The 12,906-nt window shown below is 45.0% G+C and overlaps 1 protein-coding gene across 1 annotated transcript in view; it reads left to right on the top strand.

Annotated features, from left to right (window-relative positions):
* LOC144174538 (cell adhesion molecule Dscam1-like) overlaps window positions 1-12,906 on the top strand; it is a 345,506-nt gene that overhangs the window by 317,454 nt on the left and 15,146 nt on the right. The window contains exons 20-22 of the mRNA XM_077703291.1: window positions 292-387; window positions 5,396-5,581; window positions 9,175-9,483. Coding sequence (XP_077559417.1) covers window positions 292-387; window positions 5,396-5,581; window positions 9,175-9,483 — 591 coding nt within the window. The remainder of the gene's footprint in view (window positions 1-291; window positions 388-5,395; window positions 5,582-9,174; window positions 9,484-12,906) is intronic.

The raw sequence follows: 12,906 nt of genomic DNA, 5'->3' as shown, positions 1-12,906 counted from the left end.
TGAGCATTCGCCAGCGAAGTCAGCCAGACGGTCGGTGCAAGCGTGCGACGGCACCGCGTGGCTACCCACAAACCGCTTTTGTTGCTTGACGAAAACACTGAGCTGTGTGATTATTGAAAATATTTTTTAAGTGCTTGGTTGCTTGGTTTAATGTCTGCTTCACAAAAAGTACAGGTACTTTTACACTATAAACTGACACAAGCTCTTGGCGGCTTGGCTAACAGCTCTCTGTCTTGCTGCTTGTGGCACGTGAAGTTTATGTTAAGTCTTCCTATTTATTTTTTCTGCCAGTGCCCCCAACATCGCCGGCTCTCATATTCAAATCAAGCACCACCAATTCTGTTACGGTTGAGTGGGAACGTTATCCAGACGACATGACCGTGAAAGGTAAGTGCACTCTACCTATCGAGTGAGCTTGAAGATAGCATGGTATTAAAGGGAGAGTCGCCCTTCACGTCCCCCCCCCCCCCTTTCTCCTTTCTTCTCCGAAGAGGCGTACTTACGACTGTAGGGTACAGCACGAGGAAGAGTGGGTCTATTAATACATTTTAACGCAACAATTAAAGATGTGTGCAACCACTGTACCGATTTAAACGCGACTGTTTGAATCAACAAAGAAAGTATAAATATATCGAGTCCCTTACATTCACTTTTTTTTTATTTCTAAATTTTACAGGGAAGCTGTATTAGGGAATGTTTTCATACATTTTTTTTATGTCTTCATATCAAAACCCCGCCGCTTCACGTCTCACTGAAGTGCGAGGTGTTCCAGAGCTCGAGGTGTTCCATAGCACGCTTTTTTTGAAATCGGCCACGGTGAGAGAGAGAGAGAGAGAGAGAGAGAGAGAGAGAGAGAGAGAGAGAGAGAGAGAGAGAGAGAGAGCCTTGAATTTTTTGAAGAAACTGAAGCTGGGCTCCAAGAACTTTACAAATGGCTGTAATTTATGCCAAGAATTTTTGTTGTTGCGGACTTCCACACGTCTAATCAAGCAGTACACAAGAAATTAAACTGTTACCTGTTTCGAATTTACCAGTTGTCACGATTGAAAGTAACTGCATATGTGCTGTAATAGGGTGTCAGAACGCACAAGTGTTTCGAGGTTTTTGGTAGTATTACGAATCGGACTTTCTATATATAGAATAATTAAAGGCAGAATTGATAATTGCGCAATTTCCGTTCCCTAGATTTCACTTTTTTTTGCTCCAAGTTCGGTCATCATAAGTGCAGTGAGTGAGCTATTAACAATGAATTTAATTTGTTTCGTTACCATGCATCTTCCAGAGAACTATGGAGTTTGCTTGACGGTAATGTCTTTTCTAAATAGCGTCTGACCAAGAACAGCAGTTTATTAAGATGCTAGAACAAAGGTGTTCTTCCTTTAGCTCGGGGTCTAATACTTCTCTCCACTTATTTCAAAAAGCGTTTAAAATAAAAGTCAACTACACCTCTCTCGTACTGTCAGCGATGTGGGAACGCGAAGCTTTGCAAAATCTTCAGGTCCAACACCAAACGAACCATTTGAATCTACTGGTAGGTAGCATGCCATAACGATGTACGCTCTTTACGCGCACACCTGTTTCTTAACGGGGCAATTTACTACACTGCGATAATGCTATCTAGTGCCTTGTTGATACGGACATTCCATGGCTTTCCATAGCGTTCAACCATCGTTGTCGTTAGACAGAGCAATGTATTTTCTGTCTAATTTTCTAAGTTCATGCACCCCTCTCCAAATCTAAACTGCTACGGCATTGCCGGAGTGGCGGAAATGTCAGCATAAGTCAGGCTAGTAGCCTTACGTAAAATTTTGTATTTATTTTGTGTGCACATTGCTATGAAATGTCGACTGCAGGGAATAAGGGAAAAGAAGTGCTTGAATGTCGTAATCGGATAGACGGTGGATTCATAAAGTGACGGACCCAGGTTCAATTCCGAGCACGAAAAGCACTTTTTTCCCTTCACTTCACTCGCGATAATCGTCAGAGAAAGTTGGCTTTCTTGCAGTGCGTTGTGGATAGACTGCATGCGACATCAATGAGATGCTGGAAACTTAGCTTTAAAACATTTTCTGCAGAAAGGGGTGCGGAAAGACGCTTTAAAGTTTATGTTATCCCTGTTACGGTGCGGTGGTCGTATCTTCAGGATCCACCACAATCGATTTCGTGTTCCCCGTGCCACTACTGCGGCTACTAGCGATGGGTCATGGTGCACTTGAATGTCAAACTACTTCCCAACAGCAGCCCGTCCTCACGGATTATAAACTCCTTTCAAAGTCTTCGAATAGCGCGCAGAAACGGTCCTCTTCGCGAACTGGTGTTGAGGATTCGAGACCAATTCCATCATGCTGTCATGAATGGTCATATTGGCATGTAACAGTGGCTGACAAGTCACTGGAATCGTCGGAAACGATTTGGCTGATGAAGCTTCCCGCTGAGGCCGCGTCTGCAAACGCAGCCTCTTTATTCTGCGAAACAGGCAGGTTCGATGCCGCGAGGACGTTTTATGCGTTCGTTCGCGCATTACTACCTGACAGCCGTGGAGTATAGCTGACATGGCGAATCCCCGCACGTACATACTCCCACCTCTACTCGAACACTGGCTCCTGTATAAACTATTGTGATCAAGGTCTACTTACTTTCACAACTAATACCCGTGCACACGTACACGAAAAATGACATTAAGTGTTTAAGGCCTTAGGATACTGAATGACATTAATTGGGCGGGCCGCGCTACACGCGAAAACGCAAAGGCATTATCATGACAAAAAAAGAGAAATACACTCATATTTTAGAAGTTTTTAACGTAGAGAAACATTTCTTACAAAGGTTAACAATGTTCTTTGTGCAAGAAAATGTTATGAGAAATAGTGTTTTCTTAAACATGGCGTGAGCCGTGTCTAAAAGTGGATTTAGCAGCTGCCGTCGCCTGCCAGCGGTAGCCAAATCCAGAAAATTTAACACGGCAAGTAACGCGATTTTTTGTCTTTTGCCGCTGGTTTAGTGAACTTCGTATTCTTCAAAACTTCGCCACCTAGAGTGCACAAAAAATCGTCTTATTTCGAAGTTTAGCTACGTTTCCGCGTCAACACTCTGCTGCTGAGAGTTTTATTGGCTTCATTTGGTGCTGATCGCGTTAGAGAGTAGGCAGATTTAAGGCGTTCGTGAAGGCGAATGAGCTGTGCGGAACTCCTTAAGCCAAAAATGACATTAGAGCGAATAGTATTAGATTTTTGCGTGTGGCAGCAAATTAATGGCATTTAACTTAAGGCATTAAGCACTTAATGTAATTTTTTGTGTACGCGTGGCACGGGTATACAAGTTGTGAGTAGCCTTCACAAAAGCCTCCTCCTTTGTTATTCAATGGACGAACAGCGTCCACGGCTACGCCTGAAGAACTAATAGCGAATTCACATTCTCGTTACGTCCGTGTGTACGAGGTTTCGGCGCAAGCTACAGATCCCCAGGTGGTTAAAATTAATCCAGAGCCCTCCACTACACCGTGCCTCATCGGCTGCGTTGCGTCCGCACGTTAAAGCATACAATCCATCAAATGCACCTTCTCGTTGTGCCCCATATTTGTCTCAGAAAATTGTGTTAGCTACCGAGCTCGTCTGAGACCTACGATAGCTCGCTCACGCTGTAGATCATTTCCGAAATAACTGTAGTGCCTGGCGAAACAGCTACGGTGCCCAAGCCTTCCCGGTCTATTTCCCTATTACCACCGTTTTCTCGTTTGCTTCATATCCCCCCCCCCTTCCCCCAGCGCGGGGTAGTTAATTAGGGCGCTACGCATGTTTAACTTCTCTGCGTTTAGGGTTCTCATCTTTTCCCCATTTTATATTTGGCGCTAAATCGTGAAGCCTGCCATCCTCGCTGCTAGGTGGCGCAAGCGCCTCTCCATTCATCGATCGTCTTGAACTCTGGTTCACTATTCGGTGTGTAGGTGGCTGCCTTGTCCCGTTTCAGCAGCCGGAATTGTTGCGCTTAGCTCCCCTTAGGTCGCGAAGTTGGAATCGTCATCCGGCTTTCCTGCATAGCACCCAAGCCGGTAGCGTATCGGCGAGTTTGACAACAGTCATTTGAAGAAGCCTATTGGAATGCCATAAAACTATTGTGACTGAGGTTTACACGTACACTACGTATACAACACTGCTTCCAACTGATCCGTATACCCAACATTGGAGACGCTGCTTGCCGCAGCGAGAGTTCCAGCTATTGCAACCGTGTTAAGGAGGAATTAACGATCATGGAAAGTTTGGGCTTACTACAAGATTACGCCTGTTTACAGATATACAAGCATAACTACTTCCACAGCACAGTACGCAGATAGGAAAGGGTGACTAAACAGTACACTGTTGATGGACCCTCCTGAAACGTTCGGTATATACGGAATTATGGGAATGCGGAGTACATTGGTAGCATGACACAAAGCAGCAACAAAAAAAAAAAAGAAGGTTTTTGAGAAGCACCTGAAAATAAAAACGTGTATACCTGTGGGAAAATTTCGCACCTGTTTTACGCCTGTATGATCACTAGAACCGGGAAATTATTGTCCGTATGAATTCCATATATACGGAGTATACGGAAATCATACGGAGCGTCATTTTGCTTATTATTGGAGATAAAAACACGAAAACTGTGCCAAACGTGCATATTGTGCGAACTCATATGATTCCTCTCTTTGTGGCACTAATATCTACTTTCATTACGCTTGGGGGCGTAACACTCCGTATGAACTCCGTATTCCCATAATTCCGCATATATGGAACATTTGAGTAGGGGAGTGATTAACGTAGTGTTTTTGACCTGAGTAGGTAGGATGAAGCACACACATTACACCAAAATTTCGCTTTTATTTCCCGTGGGAAGAGAAAACAAAAGAAAACCAGTTCCACTCAGTGTAAAAACTGCTGAAGCGGCGGAGCTGCGGTTCTTTGTGTCGGCTCTAACTTCAATGGGAGCTCGTCCAAGAACGAAAGCGCCGTCAGCTGCGCCAACTCATCTGGTCGTCACCGCCAAGGACCCCGGCTCAACAACTGCGTGTTTATTCCACGCGACAATATTGTTAGCATCAAGCTCCGAAATGCAAAATTCCAATTATTTCAACTTCTCCGACCACAGAGCACTCCGCCTGCTTCCTCAACTGCTCTACATCCTCATCGCTCGTGGCTGCTGCCGCTCTGGCGGCTCACAGAAAAAACAGGCCGGCCGCGGCTGCCTTTTGCCTCTTAGTATTGTTTTTAGCCCCGTTATGCACCATTCCTAACTGTTGGAGACATAGCAAAAAGTTTATACGGCAACGCATTTTTTTGTTATCCAAGTGACTGCGCGCTTTGTAAGCTTATTACTATTGACATACCTTTTTCTTACAACTGTCTTTTATCTTACGTTTCAGACTACGTGCTTCATTACCAAGCAGAAGGCGGGGAATGGCAGCAGAAGACTCTCAGCACAAGTTCTAACAAGTACACGTTGGAGGGCCTAAAGTGCGGCTCCTTGTACAGCTTCTACATGACTGCCTCCAATAGCCTCGGCACTGCAGAGCCACGTGACATAATTTACGGCAGAACACGGGGGGCTGGTAAGCACTGACAAATAAATATTGACCGTGCCCTAGAGGTACTAATGGGGTTATCTTGGTCCTCGCAACCATTACTTCTAAGGCAAGTCACACAGGCTCGTGGACACTGCGAATCGAGGAAGATTCTGAGGGCCCTCCGGGACGATTTCTGGAATGACCTGTGTCCGAGAATTTTCGTATAATTAAAGGGAATATTTTCTGTCTTCTCCGGGTATTGGATTGATGAAGTTGGGACCTGAGTATAGAATATTAACCCAAAACATCCTGACTTATGTCTTAAACATTGCGTAGTTCACAACAGAAGCTATTCGCCATTTCCACGCTAAAGTAGAATGTGCTTGTAAGCGCCACTCGTAATCAGGCAGTGCATTACAGATTTTACTGAGATCAAAACAGCCCGTATGGAAGTTAACGCCGGCGCGAGAAATCCAGGTAGTCCGGACGTACGCTCCGAATATGCTAGAGGTTTCACGCTGAAGGAGGTAGCCGTAGAGAAATTGTACCGACTTTTTTTGACGTGTATTGCAAAACGTTATGAATGCACGTTATATGCAAACGCCGGTCTGTGAAGCCATCACTGCTGTAGGGCGTTGCCACACAAGCCTCTGAAGGCTTAGGCTCTCCCTCTCATATATTTTGCACATATATTGGTTACATAAAACTTACCTTATCTTGGGACGTGTCCGACCTGAAATCCAATATGCTTATGCATTGGGCAACTTCATGTGCAGAACGAGCAGCGTGGGCGACGTAGTCGTTATTCATGAAACTGCAAAAACTGAAAAGCCGTAGAAGGATCCCGTCGGGACTGTTGCCAGCAATACCATGGAAACGTTCGCTTATGTCTACCTCAAATAGTTACTGAACAAGTAGTGTCGAGTCGATTGCCGAGATTAAAAGTGAATCGCAGAATATGGTCCATTTATTGCTATTAGCTCTAATATATGCGGTCCCTCCTCAAATCTAGTTAGGCTAGATTTGAGGAGGGACCGCAACAAGCTAGTACGAAAGAAGCCAATAAATGAGCTAACAGTAAGACATAAAGTAGAAGAATTCAGGATCGCGCTGCAGAACCGATATTCCGCCCTTAACATGGAAGGCGAGCTTACGACACAGGAAGCCAGCGACAACCTTACACGCATTATCACGGAATGTGCAGTAGAAGTCGGGGGCACTATGGCTAGACAGGATACTGATAAACTTTCACAGGAGACGAAAGATCTAATCAGGAAACGGCAAACCATGAGAATCTCTACCGCAGCTGACAGAATAGAACTAGCCGAGCTCTCGAAGTTAATCAATAAGCGGAAGACAGCTGACATACGGAAGTATAATATGGAGAGGATCGAATACGTTGTAAAAAACGGAGGTAGCCTGAAAGCAGCGAAGAGACGTCTTGGCGTGGGGAAAAATCAGCTGTATGCACTTAAGGATAAGCAAGGCAATGTCATCACAAATAGGGATAAAATAGTCACAGTGGCCGAGGAGTTCTATAGAGATCTGTACAGTAGCCGGGACATACAGGATTATGCCGAACGAGACAGTAGTTCAGAGGAGATAGACATCCCACCAGTAACGACCGAAGAAGTAAAGAAGGCTTTGAAAGAAATGAAAGGGGGCAAAGCACCTGGTGAGGATCAGATAACAGCAGACCTCTTGAAGGATGGCGGAGAAATTGTACTTGAAAAACTGGCAAAACTGTATACGCAATGCCTTATGACCGCAATGGTACCGGAATCTTGGAAGAACGCGAACATCATCCTAATCCATAAGAAAGGCGACATGATGGACTTGAAAAATTACAGGCCGATCAGCTTACTGTCAGTCGTCTACAAGGTATTTACCAAGGTAATCGCTAACCGAATCTCGGCAACCTTAGATTTCAGTCAACCTAAAGAACAAGCAGGGTTCCGTAAAGGTTACTCAACAATGGACCATATTCACACGATCAATCAGGTGATAGAGAAGTGCGCTGAGTATAATGAACCCCTATATTTAGCCTTCATAGATTATGAGAAAGCATCTGACTCGGTCGAAACCCTAGCAGTCATTCAGGCATTACGGAACCAGGGGGTAGATGAGCAATACGTAAGAATACTAGAGGATATCTACAATGGGTCTACAGCTACCATCATCCTCCATAGAGAGAGCAGTAAAATACCTATAAGGAAGGGTGTCAGACAAGGAGACGCAATCTCTCCAATGTTATTCACAGCATGCTTACAAGAAGTATTCAGAACGCTGGATTGGGAACAGGTAGGAGTAAGGGTTAATGGAGAATACCTCAGTAACCTCAGATTTGCTGACGACGTTGCGTTGCTAAGTAACTCGGGGGACGAATTGCAAAGCATGCTTTCTGCACTGGGCGAACAGAGTAGAACCGTGGGCCTGAAAATTAATATGCAGAAAACTAAAGTAATGATCAATAACCTCGGGACAGCACAGCAGTTTGAGATAGGTGGCGAGGCAGTGGAAGTGGTAAGCGAATATATCTACTTAGGCCAAATTGTGACCCCAGATCCCAACCATGAGGCAGAGATAATTAGAAGAATCAGAATGGGGTGGGGTGCATATGGCAGACATTCCCAGATAATGAATAGCAGCCTACCATTGTCGCTGAAGAAGAAAGTGTATGACAGCTGCATATTACCGGTACTCACCTACGGGGCAGAAACTTGGAGGCTCACTAAGAGGGTTCAACTTAAATTGAGAACGACTCAGCGGGCAATGGAGCGGAAAATGCTAGGTGTAACATTAAGGGACAAGAAGAGAGCGGAGTGGGTCAGGGAGCAAACTGGTGTTAAAGACATATTGGTAGAAATTAAGAAGAAGAAATGGACGTGGGCAGGGCATGTAATGCGAAGGCAAGATAACCGCTGGTCGTTAAGGGTAACAGAGTGGATCCCTAGAGAAGGCAAGCGCTGCAGGGGGCGGCAGAAAATTAGATGGGCAGATGAGATCAAGAAGTTTGCGGGGATAAATTGGTCACGGTTAGCACAGGACCGAGGTAATTGGAGAAGACTGGGAGAGGCCTTTGCCCTGCAGTGGGCGTAGATAGGCTGGTGATGATGATGATGATGATGATGATTGCTATTAGCTCTAATATAATAACTAAAGCCCACATCGGAAAACTGAAAACTTTAATGTTCTTGAGCTGGAAATCTTGAATCGTTGTCTTGTTATTAAGATGGAACAAACCCGACTACGGCGGAGCTACAATCTACCACTGTGCATCAGTGTAAATGTACGTGTGGTCACACACATTCCTTAAATATGAAGCAAGTTTTGCTGCCAAAGAAATGGTGATAACTGTTCCCTTTACTTTACATTCTGTTAATTACAACGCAAACTCGACGGCGTGCCAAGCTACATGTAGTAGGAACAAGGGACGCGTCGCTGGTGTGTACTGGGACGCGAGGTGGGCACTGTGCCTAGCGCAATTTTAAAACGTCGCCTCTCTCATACAAAAGTGGCGAATGCATTGTCTCAACTTTCCAGCCAACCTATAAACCCAACTTTCGCTCAAGAACAGCCTTTTCTTTCTCTTGCGTAATTCGCGAATAATCTGACAAATGTGCTTGACTTCGCTGCAGCACCCGTGTCGACCAAACTGGAGAACTTCGTCTCTTTGAACGCCACCTCGGCGACCTTGAAACTGGACCTGTGGCAGTCGGGCGGCTGTCCGATCCTCCATTTCGGCGTGCACCTGAAGCCTGCCGGGGGTGGACCGCAGCAGCACACCTGGAAGCTCGTGTCAGACGCCATTCCGGCCCATCAGCGGCACTTCGAGCTCCGGCACCTGACTCCTGGAAAGGAGTACGAAGTGCGGGTCAGCGCGCACTCCGACGCCGGCACGACGGAAGCGGACTACACTTTCAGGACGCTGAACAAGTCACACATGGGTCAGTAGACGAGCAGAAGGAGGCAGGGTCGATGTCAATGGTTGACGTGTCCTCTCCGAGGTAAACTTCTGCCAAGAGAATTCAGTGAGCTGAAACGCTCGAAAGAAGGGCGAAAAAAAGACGGGCTAGCCTTTGTCGTGAGCTGCATTGATATATTCAAAGCATATTTATTTACTAATACTGCTGCATGTATGCGTGAGTCAGCATGAGTGGGTACATCAACGTTCGAAGAAGACAACATAAATGAGGTGCCTTTAGTCATAATCAGCTTGTTAATACACAAGTTGATAAGTCTGAGTTGTACACATTAAATCCTCTACGTTAATTAAAACATCTGTACCACTGGAACAATGGCTAACACAATATAAAAATACAGCGACATTAATTTGGTAAGGTCACCGTGCATCGTGCGAGGTTGGGGTACCGAGAAAAGTAGTACGGGGACGCAGGTGAGGTGGTGTGCAGTTCTTAAGTGATGCCAGTACCGCACATGAATCGATGTGCGAATTACATATTCTGGTGATAAAACATGAGAATTGAATGAAGTAGAACAGTGGCAATAATATGGAAGGACGAAATCTGATTTCGTCCTTCCTCGTCGGCTCTAATTGATCGTTTAAGAGCACACATAGAAAACAAACAGTAAATCTGGGTTTCACAAAACACCAAGAAGAGGTTTTCGAACACTTCTTGGTTGAATGTCTTAAAATTCGCCGTTAATTTATTTAGTTTTTCAACGCATGTCACTGGTAAGCTTGCTATTTCTTTCTAGTAAGCTTGTTAATTCTCGCCACCTGTAAAGGATGCATCTCCGTGTGCATAAGGCATTAGTAGAAAAGGAAGGGGCAGTACTGGCTGTTTTGCTTACTGCAGGAAAGCACGCTGGCAACTTCGTTTGCTCGAGGCGTTGACAGAAACGTACCTTCCGTAATATATTTACAGCTATCGTCGTTAATGATTTTATTGTTTACTACTGGGTCACGAAGTCAACATAACTCGTATAATGTCACGGTTCTATAACTATAAAACTGGTTGTGTGCCTTGGATTACTTTTATAACATCGCATTAAAAAAATAACAACAGCTTACTTTAGAACGGAGCCTTTTTGTTGCCGAAATATGATCATCAACAGTAGCAAAAAAATTTCCACATTAGCGCGTGCAGGAAATCAGCGTTTGGAGGGACCTTGCGCTTTACTTGGACTTTATTAATAACAGGAGCGGCGGTGGATTAATTAATGAATGAAAGTTTTATTCTATATATCTTTATCCGGTATAGGTCCCCTCTTTTCAGGGAACCTCTAGGTTGCCCAGGGGCGTCGGAACAGGGGGTGCAGGGGGAGCGACGGCTCCCCCTAATGTATAAATGGGGGAGAACGGCTCCCCCAGTCAAGGGGCACCTGAAGACTTCTGCTGAGCCTCAGACGGCTCAAGCAAAGTTAGGTTTATTTGTTGAAGGCAGAATGGCTAAGGATCAGACGATATTTTTTCCCTTATGAGTGGCCTCAAATCTGAAAAAAAAAGTGGGTTCGGCGTTACCCGTTTTCGGAAGATTTATAGTTGAAAGGCATTCGTACGAACATTTGAAAAGCTACTATCCCCGCCCAAATATTCGATGCCTGCGGTATCAATCAAAGGATCGATGGTATATTGGCTTTGCCCTTTGTATTCGGCTCGTACAGTCATGATACTAGCCAGCTCCAATGGACAGTATGGCCAATAATTTTTTACGCTAACCAGTTCCGCTTTGTTAGAAAACCATGGTTCCCTGAGTGGCTTGCCCCAATAGCCTAAAAACTCAGAGTTTAACAAGTTCTCAGCAGATATATCAGCAGTGCGACTGTACATTACGAAATATGAATGCATTCGTATGATACTACTGAAATTTTCCTAATATAATGGTGCACCAGACAATCAGAAATACTCGGAACAAAATTAAAACAAATTATCCGTCGTGCATGTACGTACTCTGATAATAAAACGCACATGGTTCAATCTACATGTGCATGTTAACGCAAAGCATAACTTCCTTCTTCAAGTGACCTCTATATATTTAACTCACTTGCTTTGTCAATATTCTTCGTGTAAGCCTTCATTTTGTAGCATGAATGTCCAGGTCTCGTAGTATGCTCGCGGTTCGGACGCATGTATATGAACTGCTGTGTGTGTTTCATTTGCAAATTTTAATTTTTTAATTTATTTAGTTGTACACAGCTTTTTTGCACTGATAAATAAAAAGGTACGGGATCATGGGTGCTACTGTTGCCTCGTGTAGAGGGCACAGTCATTGTAACTCAGGGAATATTTGACTGGGTTTGATACGGTTTTATATTGATGGGTCAATTGCGATTATTTATGCACACTAGTCATTGTAGCAGCACTGTACAGACCCTGCAGAAGTACTCAAAGAAAATGAATTACGATAGCGATTTCAAAAACAACCATAATATTAATATAATTGTTGATGATGATGATGATGGTGGTGGTGGTGGTGATGATGATGATTATTAAGGTAGCATAATTTTGGCTCCCCCAAGAAAAAAATAGTTCCTACGCCACTGCTGCCTGTCGTGGCTTCCTAGGCGACATCGTGATGGATTAGGTTGAATCCTTGTCGTGGGCTTGTTGATGTCCCTTGCGGTGGCGTTCCAGGTTTTGCTTGATGAAAGCGGTAAGGGCGGTTCGGTCTTCACGTTAAGAGAGTCCCACAATGGTTTCTTGCCCTGGTCCCGTGTTGCAGTTGCCGAATAGCTAGGTGACGCTGGTCTTGCACTCCCCGGCATTTCGACCACTGTCGCAGTGGACTTCCTTGGTAAAGGGCCATTCGTGCTGGTGTTAGGAGGGTGCCCGTTTGCGCCTGCCTCACTAAGATCTGTTCTTCTTTGGTTAGATGTGTGTGTGGTTTAGGGTAAGTTTCTGAATTGTGTCGTAGATCTTTCAGCGTGATGGGTTTCGGTGGGATGCGATCTCTGTGGGGCTGGATGCGGTTGCAGGGAGCCCGGAGTGCGGTTTCGCGGGCGAGTCGGTTTGCTCTTTCGTTACCCTGCATCCCGACATGACCAGGTACCCTGTAGAGTCTAATCGGTCCTTTTATCTTTTCATAAAGCGTGTGTGTTGTGGGGGGTTTCGATTGTGTAGGATGCGTGAACATACTTGTTGGGAATCAGTGTAGATGTGTAGAGGTTCGGTGGGGTGTGCGTATTTTTGTATGGCTTGGCCAATGCCGCATATTTCTGCTCCAGTGCTCTGTGTGCAGAGACACGTGCACGTTGCTTCAGTTCCTTCGAATTCGACGGCGGCCCATGCCAATTGGTTCTTATGGTTGCTAGCGTCTGGGAAGATGTGTCGTTCATTTCGTGTGCGTCGTATTTTCTTCGTAAAGTATGCTGCTCTAATTTTTCGTCCTGTGTCGTCCTTTTCGCTG

This window comes from Haemaphysalis longicornis, unplaced genomic scaffold, assembly GCF_048455015.1.
Source record: "Haemaphysalis longicornis isolate Haplotype H1 unplaced genomic scaffold, Haemaphysalis longicornis Haplotype H1 scaffold_3, whole genome shotgun sequence".
NCBI classification, from domain to species: Eukaryota; Metazoa; Arthropoda; class Arachnida; order Ixodida; family Ixodidae; genus Haemaphysalis; species Haemaphysalis longicornis.
Note: the sequence above shows the minus strand (reverse complement) of the source record. Positions and strands in the feature narration are given on the sequence as shown.